Consider the following 16395-nt stretch of genomic DNA (forward strand, 5'->3'; position numbering starts at 1 on the left):
ACTGTTTATTAACACCTCTGTCTTATTTTTGTGTCATTAAATCTTTCGTATGCACAGTACTGTCTAACATCTATCTGTAACTTTCGGTAACTTTCTGTGCGTTCATAACTACGAGTGACCTTAACATTGTTTTCAAATTGACAGTATTAAAATACTGATAACAGACAATTTAAAACTGTCATTAGAAAAAGACAAAACAGAGATACACCTGTCAGTTCATTTTTCAAGTTTTATTTCCAAATATAAATAAACACCTCAAACAAAAATGAAAAAAGGAATCCACACAGGTATCAGTACAGCACTGTAGTAGTAATGGTTATATTAGCACCGTTTAGGCAGTCAGTTGAAGCCACATCTATTTGCCTCGATAATGTAGCATAATAAAATTTACAACATTTACAAAAATACACATCTTTTACTATAACAAGCCCTGGTGGAATGCTTTTTATAGCTTTAAATAAACACAAAATAAACATAGAACAATAAGTAAACTGGACAGCATGTTAGAAAATACTATAAATATTAAAAAAAACCTGGAGGTTTTTGCACTACATATTAAACCTTTAGTGCAATTATATAATAAAAAATAACATTAAAGCTACTCAGTATATACTCTCTACTGTCTTCTCTCCTGAATGCTACATATCAAACAGTTAAAGCCTGTTTTTTACTTTCATCATGCTTTGTTTCAAGCCCATTCCTCTTCATTCCTGCACTCATCGTTCCTCTGCGTGACTACCCAACATCTAACAGCACAGTTCACGGGATTTGCTGGTTCATACTGTATGCAGCAGGACCAACACCGGCTGCGATGGTTGGCTTTTATTATCCGTCAGATAGAGATCTGTTGTTTGCACACGTCCAGACGAGTGCCGGGCTATTGTTTTGTTTTATGACCATCTCTGCTGGGTTGCCATGGCACCAAGGCCTCTGGCCCCAAAGTCTAATCCTGTCCAGTGTGTCGAAATTCCAGACGCTGGCTGAATCATTCCAGTATCACAGTCGTAGTCCCAAATGTTGTCATAGTCCATTTCCTGGTCATCTGGTTCTGTGGGTTCAAGGTACGAGTGGTGATCTATAGGAGCGAGAGAAGATTCCCAGGCTTTTAGTTTCAAACAATGAAAGACAAACCTCGCCCTGCCTGTATAAACTTGGTAACAGTCCCAACAGACTTGTGTTTTTGGCTTTGTACCAGCATATAGTCTTACTGTAAAACCAGTAGTGTAACATGCCCCTACTACACCACCTTCATTTGCTATTAGTGTTATATGTCTAATAATGCAGAAACATTAAACCTGTGTGCTGAAATAATTTGGTCAGAATTAATGTGTAGATCAAAGTGAAATGCAGGTATCAGGTACATTTGTTGTGTTTTCATTTGTGATAAAAGAGCCTGTAGATACATGTGTAACCCTGCACAGTTGTGTGCTGTCAATCACAGTGCAGGAGGAAACGCTGTCTGTGAAACAGTCTTCTCTTACACTGGGCTTTCCCCCACATGGGACATCTGCAGAAATGGCATTTAGAGCTGCACTAAGCTCCATTTCATTGGCACATTTGCACATTTCCTGCACTTTCAATTCTGTAACCTTTAGCCTTCTGTCAGACCCAGGAGTTCAGTCAATCTAAAGTGCACCCACTGTTTAATTTAAGGCATAATGGAGTGTGAGCAATGTTCTGTGTCCTTGGTGGTATTTAGGAAGGTGGCTGCTAGTGATGACTATCATAACTCACACTTGTGAGGAAATATGATGCTGTAGTGTTATAGCTTGAAAGCGTGCCCATTGTTTTTTAGCCATGCCATGAAAATGCCTTTTTCTTTGTTTAACAAGATGAGAAATCTTGTCAGGACTGGAAGCATGCAACCAGTCATTATACACTGTCAAACATACTTGTACTACACACGCAGGTACACTACAAATAAAGAGAAGAATGTTTCTAAGGTTAGTTATTGCATGCCTTCAGTTCTTACCTGGTGAGTAACCATAAGGCATCCGAGAGGTGTTCCTCATCGAGCTCGATGGGAGGAGAATCTATAAAAAGAAAGCAAAAGAAAGTTACTTCCCGTGATCAGCTATAACCAACATTCTCACGTTCCCAAAAATATCTGTTAGATCTGTGGCACCTGTTCAAATATCACCTGCAGAACAAGTATATACATAAGCTCTGCTGCCATACAGCGCATTACTGTTGCACTTTGTACAGCAACATTCCAGAAACCAGAGTGTCCTGGGAGGCGAGTATCTCTGTGTTCCTCACCTGCTCTTGCACTTGGCCAGGCACAGGCAGCAGCTTTAGCCTCGACACGGCCTCGGCTCTCTGCTCCTCTTGGCTTTGAGGAATCTCTAACTCCATGCCCAGAGCCTTTCCCTGTGAGTTGGTCAGAACCAGGCTTCTCCTGCAGCGCCTGCCTGAGGGAGGGGTGCGGAGCTGGAAGGAGGAGGGTAGGAGCTGGTTGGGCTGCTGATAGTGGTGGTGGTGCTGCTGAATTGGCTCTTGCCAGCTCTGCTGCTAAAGGACAGAAGGAGACATGTCAGAGTAGGGCAACTATAAACATGTACATTAAGGATGATTTCACCTGGCAGTCAAATAGACCTTCATAAAGAACAAAACTGCACTTAAAACATTTTGGCAAAATTATTTCTGTTTTTCAAATGCAACTCTGCTGGTTCAAGGTGATTTAACCAAGAATAATGAAACAAGGAGTTTATGAATTTGGATTCATTAGCTGTTAAATTTTACATGCATGTGAATGAGATCCCCCTCTAGTCACTGCATTAACCGGCCTATCTTATTTTTCACTGAACATGTGCATATATGTGTGCACTGCTTCATATCCGACAGGCTGCGCAGGTGTAAATTGAACCTATGGATCCAGTATCGTTGACCCACTTACCACTGGCCTGGCTTCATCCAGGGAATAGATTTCTGGGCTGCAGGGCTCATCATACAGGGGCGACAAGGGCTGTCGGGGGGCGCACATGTCCGAGTGGCGCTGGGGTGCGTTCAGGGAGTAATTCAGGGATGTCTGAGGGGTGCTCCAGCTGTTAGACTGATTATAAAAGATTCAGTTAGTTTTATACACCAAGCAATGAGAGGAAAATCAACTGCCAGTTTTCCCTGTATGTCTCTGTATCTGTCTCTATATGTCCTTCTCTCTCACACTCTGTAGGGTTCACAGAAGGAAATCCCATAAGCCACACTGTGGGATCAGATTACCAATGCCAGCCATGATCTTCAGCAGTGCTGGTGTGACAACAATCTGTTGTCTTACAAATCTGCTTCCAGCTGTCAGTGTTGTGTATAAAACCCCAACAGTAATGTGAGGACACCCCCTAAGTATAGTAAATGTGTTGTGATTGGTGGCTCAAGTTTTGTTTATGAGCTATAATAGAGCTTTCATCCCTAGCACCATCACAAAAGATTGATCTTTCAACCTCAATTCTGCGCAAATGCTGCTATTAAGCCATTTGTTAACACCATATACATGACCCCTCTGAGCCGTCTGCTTGGTGAGTCTATTTTAGATACTGCTCACATGACATGTAAAATAAGTCAGCAGGCTCGAGGGGAATATTCAGTTATCAAGTTAGACGCCAGACTGAATTACCTTGACAAGCGGGGTTTTCTCCAGCCGCTGTGGGCTGGCACGGTGCAGGGCAGAGTAGGGTGTGCTGTAGACCTGAGACAGCACGGAGCTCTCAGCAGGCTGGAGGTAGGAGCCGCGCTGGGGGGAGGAGTAGCGCAGTGACAAAGGTCGTAGGTCACGCTCGGGCCTCGTGTGGGAAGACACGCTGTTGGTCCTGCTGCCCAGGCGGGCGGTCTCAGTTGAGGAGGGACGACTGGAACTGTACTGTAGGAACAACAAACACATCCAGAGCAAAAGTCAGCCAAGAGTTGTGGCTTTTCATCACGGATGGCATCAGGTACTTTAACCACTGAGTCCTTGTGGAACAGACATAAACTGTTTCCCCTCTCTGCAGCATTAGTTTTCTGCATCATCTTGTGTTTTTTAGTAAACACTGTTGTCGGAGTGTGAGAGAAAAAAGGTCTCCATCAATTTAATTGGGATAGTGGAGCTGAACAGCAACATGTCATCTGGGCACGGAGCCTTCTCCACTTAAAGCTAATTGGATGGGCAGTCGGCCTACATAGGCACTCTCCCAGGGGAGTTTGGTCAAAAATCCTGATAATGCAGAGTGAACTTCCTGAAGAGACTGAAGTTTACAAGCAAACTTTTCAGTGCTGAATCAACGTGTGCTGAAAGAGCAAGAGCACTTGTAGGTTGATGTTGTTTTTTGGGGAAAATTACTGACTTTATTTGATTGTATTTTTGCTGGAAAGCCTGACGTACAACACTTGAACCTTTGTAACAGGAGCGGTTTGGTCTGCAGACCTTGCTTAATAATTAACTTTGTAAAAGAAAGGTGTTGCTGCTCAGCTCCACCAAAACAAACACAGGTTTTTTTTAGCAGTGCACAACTAAGTTCTTCCACATTTATATCTGTGCAAATACTGTAGTGTTGGTGTTCTTACTTCAGTTTATTTGTTCGATAATACTTGAACTTGAGAGGTAGCACGCAGCTGACTTACACAGAGGGGTTCGGAGTATCCTGGGGAGAGAGGGTTGTCTTCATGAATGGGTAACTGGAGGTTGTGGGACCCACATCCACTCGATGACTGGCTGATTTTAAGAGACTCACTTCGTCCATGGCTGTTTCCACTCCATCTGTCAAACTGTGGAGCCTAAAGATTATAGGACCAAAAAATTGTATAAATTGAAATATATGACTAAGAACAAGCAAAGCTTTCGGATTTTAGTGTTTTTGAGACTTCATTTAGGCTGCTGCCGTAGTACTAGTAGTATTTGTAGTAGTAGTAGTAGTAAATCATAAATCACTTATGTTGAACGTTATTTACAAAAGAGGCAGGGCCATGTTGTCTATCTTTATGACTTGTCCTCAGACTTGAGAAGTGTTATTGTTAAAACGAAGGAGGGCAGGCCACACCTCTCGTTGCGTCGGGGTGTAGATGATGTCATACACAGGGGGCGGGGGGCTGAGAACAGGCACGTCAGTGGCTTTGAAATGCTGGATCCAGTCGCAGAACTCGGCCCTATCCAGACACGACACCACTATGGGGTTGATCAGCTTCCCTGGGGAGAGAGGAGGGGGAGGACAAAGCCTGTCATTCGGTCCGTTCGCTTACTGGAATGTGCTATAGTCAGATTGTCATTCACTGGGGATAAAACCAGCCCATTCATGGAGGGTTACACTCTGTGACGATAGCGGATTCATGGAAAAGACCACTTAGCGTAATACATGCACAAGAATGTACACTCATTTAAATCCCTTTAACATGTCCTTTGAAATGCCGGTGTGGTGAAGAGGCTGCAGTAGAGCAGCTAACTGATTCAGTGTGTTTACCTTCGATCATAAAGGTGTTGGGCTTCACGTCTTGGCAGGGTGTGGTCACAGTGATCATGTTGAGTGGAAGTTTCCCCTGTAATCATAATGACTCCTTAAAACAAGCCTTTGCAAACACTTGAGATACTGTATGCACACAACTCAGGATGTGATTAAGTTTGAGTAAAAGGTCAGTGAGGTCAGTCGTACCTTATAGAAGAGCCCGTCATCCTCCTCCGATAGGATGATCAGCGTTGATGGGTACATTACCAGCAGTCTGTCACTCTGTTCCTGTGGACACAAGATTACAGCTGCTGATGAGCTTTGTGTGTGTGTGTGTGTGTGTGTGTGTGTGTGTGTGTGTGGGTTTCATTACAGTAATGGGACAGTGTTATTCTTATCCACTAGCAAAATACTTTTGTCATTAATTGGTAATGCCTGTAAACCCTTGACCATAGCCCCTTTCACACATGTACTGCAGCCCTAAACTTATCTAGACATTACCCAGAATAATGTATGTGAGAATGCAGGTGAAGACACCTATGTTAAACTGGAGAGATAACGAGATTCGAGAACTTCTGCCGGTAATGGCCAAAATCGTCAGACAAATTCTCTCGAGGACTCGATTGTTTATAATCAAATTACGAATAGGCTACATAAACAAAACACAGCGATTTTCATAGCGTACTTTTTGCTTTATGTCCTGCCTCCTGCACGCTCTATCCAGATGCCACCCCTTGCCTAAACATAACGGAGTAATACCAGAGAATGCATCCGACACGTATAATCTTCTGTTGTTTGCTACATGTGCGAAAAGGCAACTCTGGACAATGTCAGGAATTCATAAGAAAAAACAGCTTATGTTTTGTTTAAATTTTCTCTATGTAGTTCTATCTTTATTAAATTATATTTCATGGTGTCAAAAGTCATCCTAAACAGGAAACCTTACACCTTAACATTTCTAAAGCAACATGAGGGACTATTTCCTTGTGGAGAAGTCAGTCTCTCCTTTGTGTGCAAGGTGAAAGGAAAGCTCAAAGTCTGGAACAGTAAAGTGAAAGAGAAACTTAGAGCAAATCAAATTTAAGTCATTTATCTCTCTGGAATGTTTTCACATTTTGATATCGTACAAGAAATAACGGCACCAAATACTTTACTGAAGGTTAGAAAATAAGACTCCAGTTATTCTGACTGTGTGAAAATAAGTCTATGAATAATACAAAGCTAGGAGTCAACCGTGGGACCTGGTGCAAACATGAAAAACACCAATATGATCTTTTAATACTCTGTTGAAAGTCACAGTTTAAATCCCAGTAAGATCCTCAGTCTAACCAGTTAGTGGGGCATTTAAAGGTGCGGCAGACTGAGAGTTTATGTTTCCTCTCCCTCTCAGAGGGTGTGTCTGGACAGACAGCTGACATTCCAGCTGTGAGGTGAGTCGAGTCACTGCGTGAGCCGGGCAAATGCTTCTCACACACCCAGGCCCTAAATCTCACACACTTCAATCGGGCTGCCGCTATTTCCCACAGTGAATTAATTACTGATATCCATGCAAGCCTTGTCATGACTACTGTTTTTACTGGCTGCCATGTGGAGCTGTATCAGCATTATTTATTTGGGATCCGGTTAGCGAGGAGTCGTGTGTTTTTCAGCAGTTGGTTGCAGGTGTCTGACACTGTCTTTACACCTTGACAGGAAAATAAAGATAATAGTGTTAAATCTGCAGGAGAGGTACCATTTGCCAAAATATGGACTCCACCCTTTCCACTGACTCCTTTATTGTGTTGAGGTAATGTGTGTGTTGCACAATTTCAAAACTATGTGAGTCACCTGGATTTAGAGCTGATGTTATCCTGCTTTTATTCATCATGTGAAAAATTCCCAGAGTTTGAGAACATGTATGGATGACGAGTTACTGTTTGCTGTACTGTATATTTCCATAAACAGGCAACAGCATAGATTGCGTGTTTTACTTTTGTGTGAGCGGTCATGGTGATTCACTCTTGATAAGCAGCAGTAATGTCTTACCTGGCAGGGCAGGTGCTGCAGTCGGACTTTAGTGACGTAGGTGATGGTGCCCAGGCTGTCTCGCTGAGAGCCCTCCCATTCGTGGATGGGCTCTCTGTTTATGGAGTTCCTCAGTTCCTCTCTGCTCTCAGGAGGCTCGTCCCGGTTTAGCTGTGTTAGGTGCACAGGAGAGAATCATGAGCATAGTAAATATGAACAGAGCTCAGCCCTTCAGCAAATTTGAACATGTAGATTTTTTTCTCAGAATGTCACTCTTGTTTGTTCATTGTAAATGCTCTTAAGCTAAGGCTTAGAAAGCATCATCAGTTCTGTTTTCTTCTGTTGTGACACAGCTAGGGTCATGTGTTTCATCAGCCATTTCCCCACCTGTGGGAGTGGAGTCAGCACTTTAGCCCTTTGCAGATGTGAGGGTTTGTTTGATGTAGGCTGTGATGCGGTCAATGCCGCTCCCTAGTATCCAGGCCTTCGGGAGAGCCAGCAGTGACCTACTTGACTCATATCTAGCTACACACTCACACACACACACCCTATGTTTATCAGGGGTGGTTGAAGCCAAAGTGTTTTCTTGGCTATTCTATCAGGTGGATTAAAAGATGATCACGCTAAAGTGCTTGTTTGAATCTGTTAAAATGGATGTTGATCTTTGTTGCAGTACAGAAGCCAGCCTGATAAAAATTTAACAGACTATTTAGAGCAAAGTTAGGGCTGAGTGGTGTGGAAAAAATCAAATATCACAGTATTTCTAACCAAATGCCTTGATATCAATATGGAGATGACATTGTAGGGTTTGTCATGTCACAAAATATTTACACAGTGAGATTTTTGGTAAATCATCCACACTAATGTGGACATAATGACTAAGTGGCCAAAGGGAAACAATAAAACAGCTGGGACAGTCTGGTAAGCTCAGTAAATTACATCACTCTACTGTGATGCAGCCTTTAAAACCAGGAAAAGACAACACTTACAATATTACAACTTTTTAACATCTTCCAGTCACATATAAATTTATTGAAATAATATCAATACGTTGCCAAGCCCTAAGCGAAGCATAAAAAAAAATCCACTTTTTGTGGCATCAACAATGTTCTGTTTAACTTACTTTCACTCTGGTGAAGTTTTCAGGTGCAATTGCAGTGCCGCCGTTGGCCTCAATGTTTTCTTTGAGCAGGCCAAACCATAGGTCCATTTCTTCTTGGTTGGCGCAGTAGACGATAATGGGGTTAAGGCTGACACCTGCAGGGTCCAAAGGTCACAAGTTCAAAAAGGGAAAGTGTCAACCAGACTTCTCCTTCTGAGGCTTTTATCAGAAAGCTTTCTGCCATGGTGGTGAATCATTAATGGTGCTCACAATCTGCTTTTCTGGCCTTTTGTAACACACTGTGCAATAAACGTTAACACATGTTCAAGACGGTAAACCACATGTAAGACCTCTTGCGGATGATCTCCCTTGACCTGCTTTGTTTGGCATTTAAAAATCATGGCAGACTCTTCCTCCCACAGGACCTGGGATGAAAAGAGCTGGAATTTCTCTCTGTCTATCAATCCCACACATACCAGAGATAACCAGCACAGATAGCCTGTTTCATCCAGCCCCATGGCTTTGTACTGTAATTATCAGGAACCGTAGGCGGCTGACTGCTCCTTAATAATCAGCCACTCCGGACTCATCTGTTGACTTTATCTTCATCCTAGCTCTTAAGAGTAGACCTTGACCATAGCACTCCCTTGAAAAGTCATGTCGTTCCACGCTTTAAGCAAGTGAGTGATGTGAAACGTATTAAGACTGGAAGCACATAATGAGACTTTCTCTCATTTAAACTTTCAGTCCGTTTACAGAGGCCATTAACTATTGTTTAAAGTAATTAACTATCATTATCTAACTTTCACAGCCACATTAATTTAAACCATGTGAAGGCTTCCGGGAATTTTTATAGACCCTCTCTTGCTGCGTTTGCTTCGTCACTCTTTAACTCACCAACATTGCTTGACGCTAAAGCTGATTCATATTCTCAGCTTGGAGCAAATCTCCACATGGGATCTTTCACTTGAGTCAGAATTTCCTCACGCTTCCTCCGCATGTTTCCCATAAGTGATGCCACCCATAAAGTAAATAAAGGTCCACACCGAACAATGAAAACAACTGTAATACAATACCACAAAATAACAAGCTTGGTCCGGTCAAATATGAGAAGGCAACACTAAAGAGTGTCAATATTGTGACAGCAGAGATCTGTTCAGATTTCAGTAAGATAGTGATGATAAAGAAATATAAATACAGAAACCCTATACCCTTCCTAAATTCTTTTACTGAGTAATTTTACGTTAATCCCTGACTTCACTGATTTTATTATCTCCCAGGCAAGGACCAAAGCCCTCTAGTCACTACATCAGATTATTTCTACTTAATGAAAAGAAGTCAAGTTTCAGATTGTTTTTGTTCGCTCTTAGTTCAAAAGATAAGGGGCATTTCCACTGGACGTTATTAACCTGAGCAGTTTTTGGAATGTGCCATAGATTATATGCAGTGACAAGGCTAAGAGCGGTAGCTGGGCTTTTCTGCGCGACAGCTGGACTGACTGAAGTGCACCTGTTGTCTAACAAGCAGGGTCTTTAGGGCCGGTTTGCCCTCCTGACCGAGGGTGAAGGGGCCCGGCTCTAGTTAGTCTTGGGGTTGAGTGGAGGTGAAGAGGGTCGCGGCACCTTTGAATCACTGGAATGTGACAATGTAGGAAATGCTGCAGCTTGAAAATAGCGTGTGGTTTCTTGCTGGTTTTATACATGAGGAAAGTTTAACTTTGATTCACAACTGATGAGAGGTTCGAACACAGCAGACCACTAGCAGGGGTAAAAAATAGTGACAGAATTGAGATAAACATGAGCCAAAAACCAGCACTGTCACTTTAGCTCTAGTTCATCCTCTGTCTTACTTTCTTAAAGTTTAAAGTCAGTCACTGCAGGGTTAGCTAGCTCCAGTTTGAGTGATTGATTGGCCAAATGCAACACAACCAATAAAACTCAAAAGTGATGATTACAACATTCCAGGGTTCAGTGCCAACACCCACTTGTGTCCTTTCTAGCGAGGTCGCACTTACCGTTTATTTGAAAGGCGAATTCCTGGGGTTGGCTGTGGTTGCAGTTCTGTTGCAGGTTGCAGATGGTGAGTTCTTTCAGTGGAAGAGTTCCCTGCATACAAAAGAACAAAAAAATCAATCATGCTTCTTTGTACAAAAACAAAAATCTCATTCACACACCAGAAGCAGTCTCTGCGATGTCTCCCCAGCTCTTTTTGAGCCAACCGTTCAGCTTTAAATATTAACAATGAATTAATCACCTTGACGGTGAGGTCAGCCTTTAAATTCGATGATGTATTCATGTCTGCCTGACATTTGCCGTCATCTATATTCTGACTAACGCTGTTAAGGGGGTTCGCTGTCTCTTTTTTGACTCGGAGTGAAGCTCTCAACAGACAGTAAAAATGATGATTAATGGCTGCTCATGTTTTATGAGACAGGTGAAGAAACGTCATCATACTTTATGTTTACAAACACAAAGCTGGTTGGCAGGGTACGCATGTCACAAGGTATGATGACATAACATTAAACTCTGCCCTATAGGAATATTAAATATATTTTTAAATCAACCCTGAGGTTAGCTGATACTGATGAACTATAGACTTGAAGGAAGTCTCTCACCTGGTACGTCAGTCCGGTTGTGTTGTTGGACACAAAATGAAGGTGTGTCTGGAACAGATCCAGGTAGCAGTCATGTACATCCTGCAGAGATAATGAATGAAGTTCAAAGGTGAAAGAGTTGGAGATGCAGAAACAGGGATGATAAAAATAAGTCATGTCTATGAGAATTTTTTTCATGCAAGAAAACTGCAGTTCTTGTTTTACTGCATTATGAAAAAAATCACATACAGTGTGCACAGAGCAGCAGCCGATTCCACAGATTGGCACATTTTTAATTAGAAAACTAATCTGAAAAATCCTGTGGTTTAGTTTTAATGAAAATAAACCTTGCATGCACATAGGCTCATGTCTGGAAGCCGATGTCTTCACTAATGTCTCTTCTGATGTTTGCTTCAGATAAGGAAAGAGTCACATAGGAGATTATTATTCTTTAATTATTCTTTAAATCTCTGCCAGGGGTTAAGTCTGATTATTTATTTCATATTGGAACATCTTGTTCTTGTATCATCCGCTGATTCAACCAGCAGGAAATGTTCTGATTTAGTAGGTTGGCTGAGGATTCTCAGAAATGTATGAATTTCTTCACTGACCACAAAATGCCAGTCTTTTTGACAGCAACCCTCTCTCCCTTTAATGGTTCATGTATGGCTTCAGTTCCCAGCACCTTGTAATACACATTTCCTTCCTGTGTGGTAGTATTTTTTTGTTATGATACAATGTGTTCTTTTGCCTGAATGACGCTATTCATTTAATCAATCTTTTCTCTTTAGTTTTCGACAGCTGTTGTGTCACATCTCTGACAAATCGAAGTTCCCACAGTGAGGAGCCGGTGCATCCTCTATCAGTCTCTGGGATCAGAGGAAGTCTCTCTACCCTGAGGTTTTCTCTCCGAGATGTTTCACAACTGCAGCAAAAGCAAGCATGTCCAAACACAGGCTGCGGTCTGCTTTGTGGAGAGAGGATTGGATTATTCACAGCCAGCCACCACGTCAATACCAACAGAGTTTCGTATTTGGTGGGCACAGAGCAACATCCTGTTACTCTCCATGTCTTTTTTGTTGTTGTTTGTTTTGTTTGTGTCTTTTTCGGTTTTGACACTCATGAAGATGACTGGCATGATGTGTCAGTGTAGGCTTGTCCTTTGTTTCAGACCTCATTAACCACAATGAGGACTGTGCAGCAGTGTTGTTTTCTTTTATAGTTGCTTTCCTGATGTTTCAACATACAGTCGTTAAAAAGTAATTTGGTCCACTCACCTGGCAGTGGAGGAAGCGGAAGCGAACTTTGGAGCTGTGAATCATCCGTCCGTAATTCTTCACATTGATGCTGCTCTTCTTCCAGCCGCTGGCCGGGTCGTAAGGGAACGGAGGATCCCATTTTATGTTCTCTATTGTCTGCAGATCTTTATGCGACATTTCCTGCAACCAGTCGTAATGTTAGTGAAGTTTAGACATGACATGAATAAACCAGTTAGCCCTGCTGTTAAAATCAGTCAGGAGGCGCCAATAAAAATCAAATCACACATGGGTGGACATTTACAGGAGAGCAGTTTTGTTTGGTATGCAGATAATTGAGTTTCATGCTTTCACCATCCACTTCGAGCTGATTGAGGTTCTTACCTTTCTGGGGGTGACAGTGCACAGGATATTGATGATGCTGTTGGACTTCTCCTGTCCCTCTTGAGGATTCTTCTTGCGAAACAGGCGACTGCTGCCAGGGAGAGAGAAGAAAACCACGTGTTACCACTCACTCTCCCAATGTTTACCATCTATCTTGTTTGCTGTTCTGTTAACTTCCCAACTGCAGTGTCAACAAGGAATATTTCCTGTTTAAGGGAGTTCACTGTCGTACGGTGTTGACAGATCGAGAGATGACCTAATTACAGCAGTCTATGCCCTACCGTTTTCCATTTCAGAGTAAGCATCAGTGACGTATGTCTCTGTTTTCCCCTCTTTTTTCATATAAATCACTAAACTTTGAACACTGCATTCAATTTTCACAGCAGATTAATGACTTTGAATCATAATTTGTGTCACATGTCACATAAATTGACCGGCGCCTCTTCCTTTGTCCTCACTCCATCAATGCCAGCCATTTAAATGATGAGAACAATCAGGTCTTGTGTTTCTGATAGTGAGGGTATGCAAAGCATAATCAGCATTCAATGTCCTCCTTTGTTTTGCATGACCCTCATCTGTTACCATCAGTGTCACATCTTCATGAGGAAGCTCCCTCACTGCAATGATAAGGCTGGGGGGCTGCTTTTACAATCTCAGCCTGTGGTTTATCTGCTTATCTGTACATGTATGTGCCAGTGTCCTCACTGCAACAAGGCAGGCTTTTGTTTGCATGGTGGGAATCAAGGTCTGTCTAATCAGGAAGTCCATGTCCAGCAACAGCCATTGATTGGTGTTTAGTGAGTGATGGTATTTCACTACATCCATCTTTTACAACGTATCCACGCATAGACAAAATATGAAAACCATGCACGCTGATGCAATCCACATTTGCAAAGTGACAGAGGAGTAAAGATAATAGACAGGTAGCGGATTTGCAAACATTCCCTAGGTCACTGCAGTGGTATTCAACCGCTACTCACTCCTCTACTCTGTGGGGAATACCTGAGCCTGGCCTGATTAACCAACACAAAGAGTTAGTAGGATACACAAGAAACAGGAACACTGAACATATTGTTCGTGTTGAACCGTCGACCCAACTTAGAAAGGCGTATCAGTGTTCAAGCTTGAGCCGTTGGGGTTTTTTGAAAGGTTGCCGTGCCTTAGTTTTTATTTGAAAACCAAAGAGCTACATGGCACGTTTGACAAAACCAGACCCTGAATCATCACACAGCACAGAGGAGACTGGAGCAGAGGCTAATTAGGATCAGATGTGGTGGTCCAGCAGAGTGGGCTGTACCAACATTAACATGCCCAGGCGTATAACCCTGGAAGGTTTAGGAAAACTATATAGACTAACAAGTATAACCCATAAATGTCAGACGGATCCTGTATTCATGTTCAAAGCCTTCAGGTCAGACCACGACAAGCTATTAACTTATATATCAGGTGTCATAAACCAGATATCAGCTATTAACTATAATTGCTCACATATGATCATGATAATGAGTGAGGTCAGGTCCTGATTTTGGAGGGAAACCAGATTCACTGACAGCTGGCAGATTATCTTCACAGAGATGCAAAGAAGAGGCAAATGGTAACTGGATCATTGACACCGTTGGCCAGACGGGCACCGCTCAGGCACAGCTCTGAGACTATCCTGTATTACCATGTGATCCTGACCCTGGCCTCACAAAATTCACAACCTCTGTTTAACCCCACCGCTCAAAACCCTGACAAATACCAAGAATTCCTTCCAGCTGAAACACAGAGTCTATAATAACAAATGGCAGCCAAGTGCATGACACACTGACACAAGTACAGTAGGAACACCTGGACGTGATTTTTCTTACCTGTTTCTGCGTATGAAACTCTTGCCAGAGAATCTTAAGTTGTTGTGGGGGACACATGACATGCTGCTCCCCATGCTGCCTTGCTCTGTGGGGCTTTGCGCTGCTCTGAAGAGAAACTGTACTCCTTCTGTGATGGATGAGTGTAATCCAAGAGTGCAGTGCGCTCACTGCCGCAGTCAGTCTTGTACTGAGGGGGAAGTAGGCAGGGTGAGGGCTGTATAGTCAGACCGGTGAGAGTGTGTGTGCGTAAGAGGGGTGGAGTTTGGTGCTGTGTGTGTGTGTGTGTGGTGAATAATGAGTGGGAGTCACACCTTCTGTGAGTTGCCTCTGTCTGTTAAATCAATCCCAACAACAAAGACAGGGGGGCTCAGGGAGAAGTGTGCCGTTTCACACCTTCCAGGAGCCAAATGGAGCTTATTGTTGTGTGACCACTGCAATGAGTGGTCACTTAACACACTGGATGGTGTGTGTCAATCAAAAGGGATGATGGGAGCTTCCACTGGCATGCCTAGACATGAAAAATGCCTGCACACTCAAGTAGTCTATTTATTATTGGACCACATACTTTAAACACATCAGTGTTTATGAAACTTAAGAATCTGGGAAGTGTTACTTCATGCTTGTTTTTTTTTTTACTAATTTGTAAAGAAAACACACAGTAGATGTTAAAGATTGACAAAACATCACTGTGGTATTTTCACCAAGGAGGGAGGGGTGTATCAAGTATCACATTGTTTTTAAAACACTGTGAATATAAGATTTTCTGAGTCCCGTCTTACAGGGTTTCCAAGGTCATGGAAAACCTGGAAAAGTCATGAAACTTCACAATCTGATTTTCCAGGCCTGGAAAAGTTATGAATTGGTAAACAATCATCAGAGATTTTGGAAAAGTTATGTAGTTTTATTGTGTGAAATGAAATTTTTTGTTATCGTAATCTTTCATGGATAAGCTTCCATGTGATGTAACATAACAGCAAATGTGTTCAATGTTGGCTAGCTGCTAACGTAATGTAGCTCTCATATGTGCTGATGTATGATCTTTGATTTACCGTTAGCATCTTTGTTTCCTCTACGTATTCCGTCAGCTAGCTGGAATATGTTCGAATAGAGATTGAATCTGATATATTTGAGTAACGCTGGGCAAGTGGGGCAAGACACATAATGTTGTGACAGTGTGATTTTACGTTTGCATACCAGTGCCCCACTTTGCGCTACTTTTAAACTGTAGGCTACTGCATGTTTGAAATGGAGTAATTGTCATGGGCAGCCTTGGGCGTTGAGTTGTCTGTCGGAACACCAATGTGCATTCCGCTTTGGTTTTAACTGGTCTGCTCTTTAAACAGAAAATCCCGCACGCTGCTCTTGCTCAGCTTCACAATTTTTCAGTAACACTAATGTTTCGGCCCTCCTGTTCAACGTTGAACACTCTTGACGGAGGTGCAGGTGGACTGAAACTTTAGTGATACTAAATTGTAAGCTGCGTGAGAGCAGTGTGCAAGATTTTCTGTCCAAAGACTTGAGTGATTTTTTCCAACGCACCTGCATCTGAGACAGTTGGATGTGCAAATACTTTTCTTCAAAGTAACTGGTCTGCTCTGAAAGTAGCATGTGGTAGTTCGTTGGAAAGGAGCATTCTTTTTTTTTTTAAAACAATTAACCTACAGGCCAAGATAACCACTGGCTGTCATTCCCTACTCTGGGAGCTTCACCGCTCCATGTCCTGACAATGTCCAACGTGCACGTTGGACACTGAATAACCAAATGGTTAAAACGAAATCAAAGTGTGCTTGTCATTTGG

General features: G+C 42.5%; 2 protein-coding genes across 3 annotated transcripts in view; one reads left to right on the forward strand and one right to left on the reverse strand.

The window, feature by feature from the left end:
- The window catches only part of noc2l (NOC2-like nucleolar associated transcriptional repressor), an 81169-nt gene that overhangs the window by 11942 nt on the left and 52832 nt on the right, over positions 1-16395 (forward strand). The gene's annotated exons all lie outside the window — the stretch shown is intronic.
- Positions 212-14796, reverse strand: plekhn1 (pleckstrin homology domain containing, family N member 1). 2 transcript variants are annotated; one of them, XM_049580793.1, is made up of 16 exons: positions 14598-14796; positions 12748-12838; positions 12385-12546; positions 11129-11209; positions 10529-10619; positions 8536-8669; positions 7434-7583; positions 5616-5696; positions 5427-5502; positions 5010-5155; positions 4594-4746; positions 3611-3853; positions 2897-3052; positions 2260-2508; positions 1973-2033; positions 212-1075 (listed from the first exon to the last, which is right to left on the reverse strand). In XM_049580793.1, exons 1-16 carry the CDS (start codon positions 14669-14671, stop codon positions 891-893), a joined length of 2133 nt encoding a protein of 710 aa, XP_049436750.1. In that variant the 5' UTR covers positions 14672-14796; the 3' UTR covers positions 212-890. The 2 variants fall into 2 exon arrangements, with proteins under 2 accessions (XP_049436750.1, XP_049436749.1); XM_049580792.1 differs by having other exon boundaries at positions 2260-2511.

Source organism: Epinephelus fuscoguttatus, linkage group LG7, assembly GCF_011397635.1.
Source record: "Epinephelus fuscoguttatus linkage group LG7, E.fuscoguttatus.final_Chr_v1".
Taxonomy (NCBI): Eukaryota; Metazoa; Chordata; class Actinopteri; order Perciformes; family Serranidae; genus Epinephelus; species Epinephelus fuscoguttatus.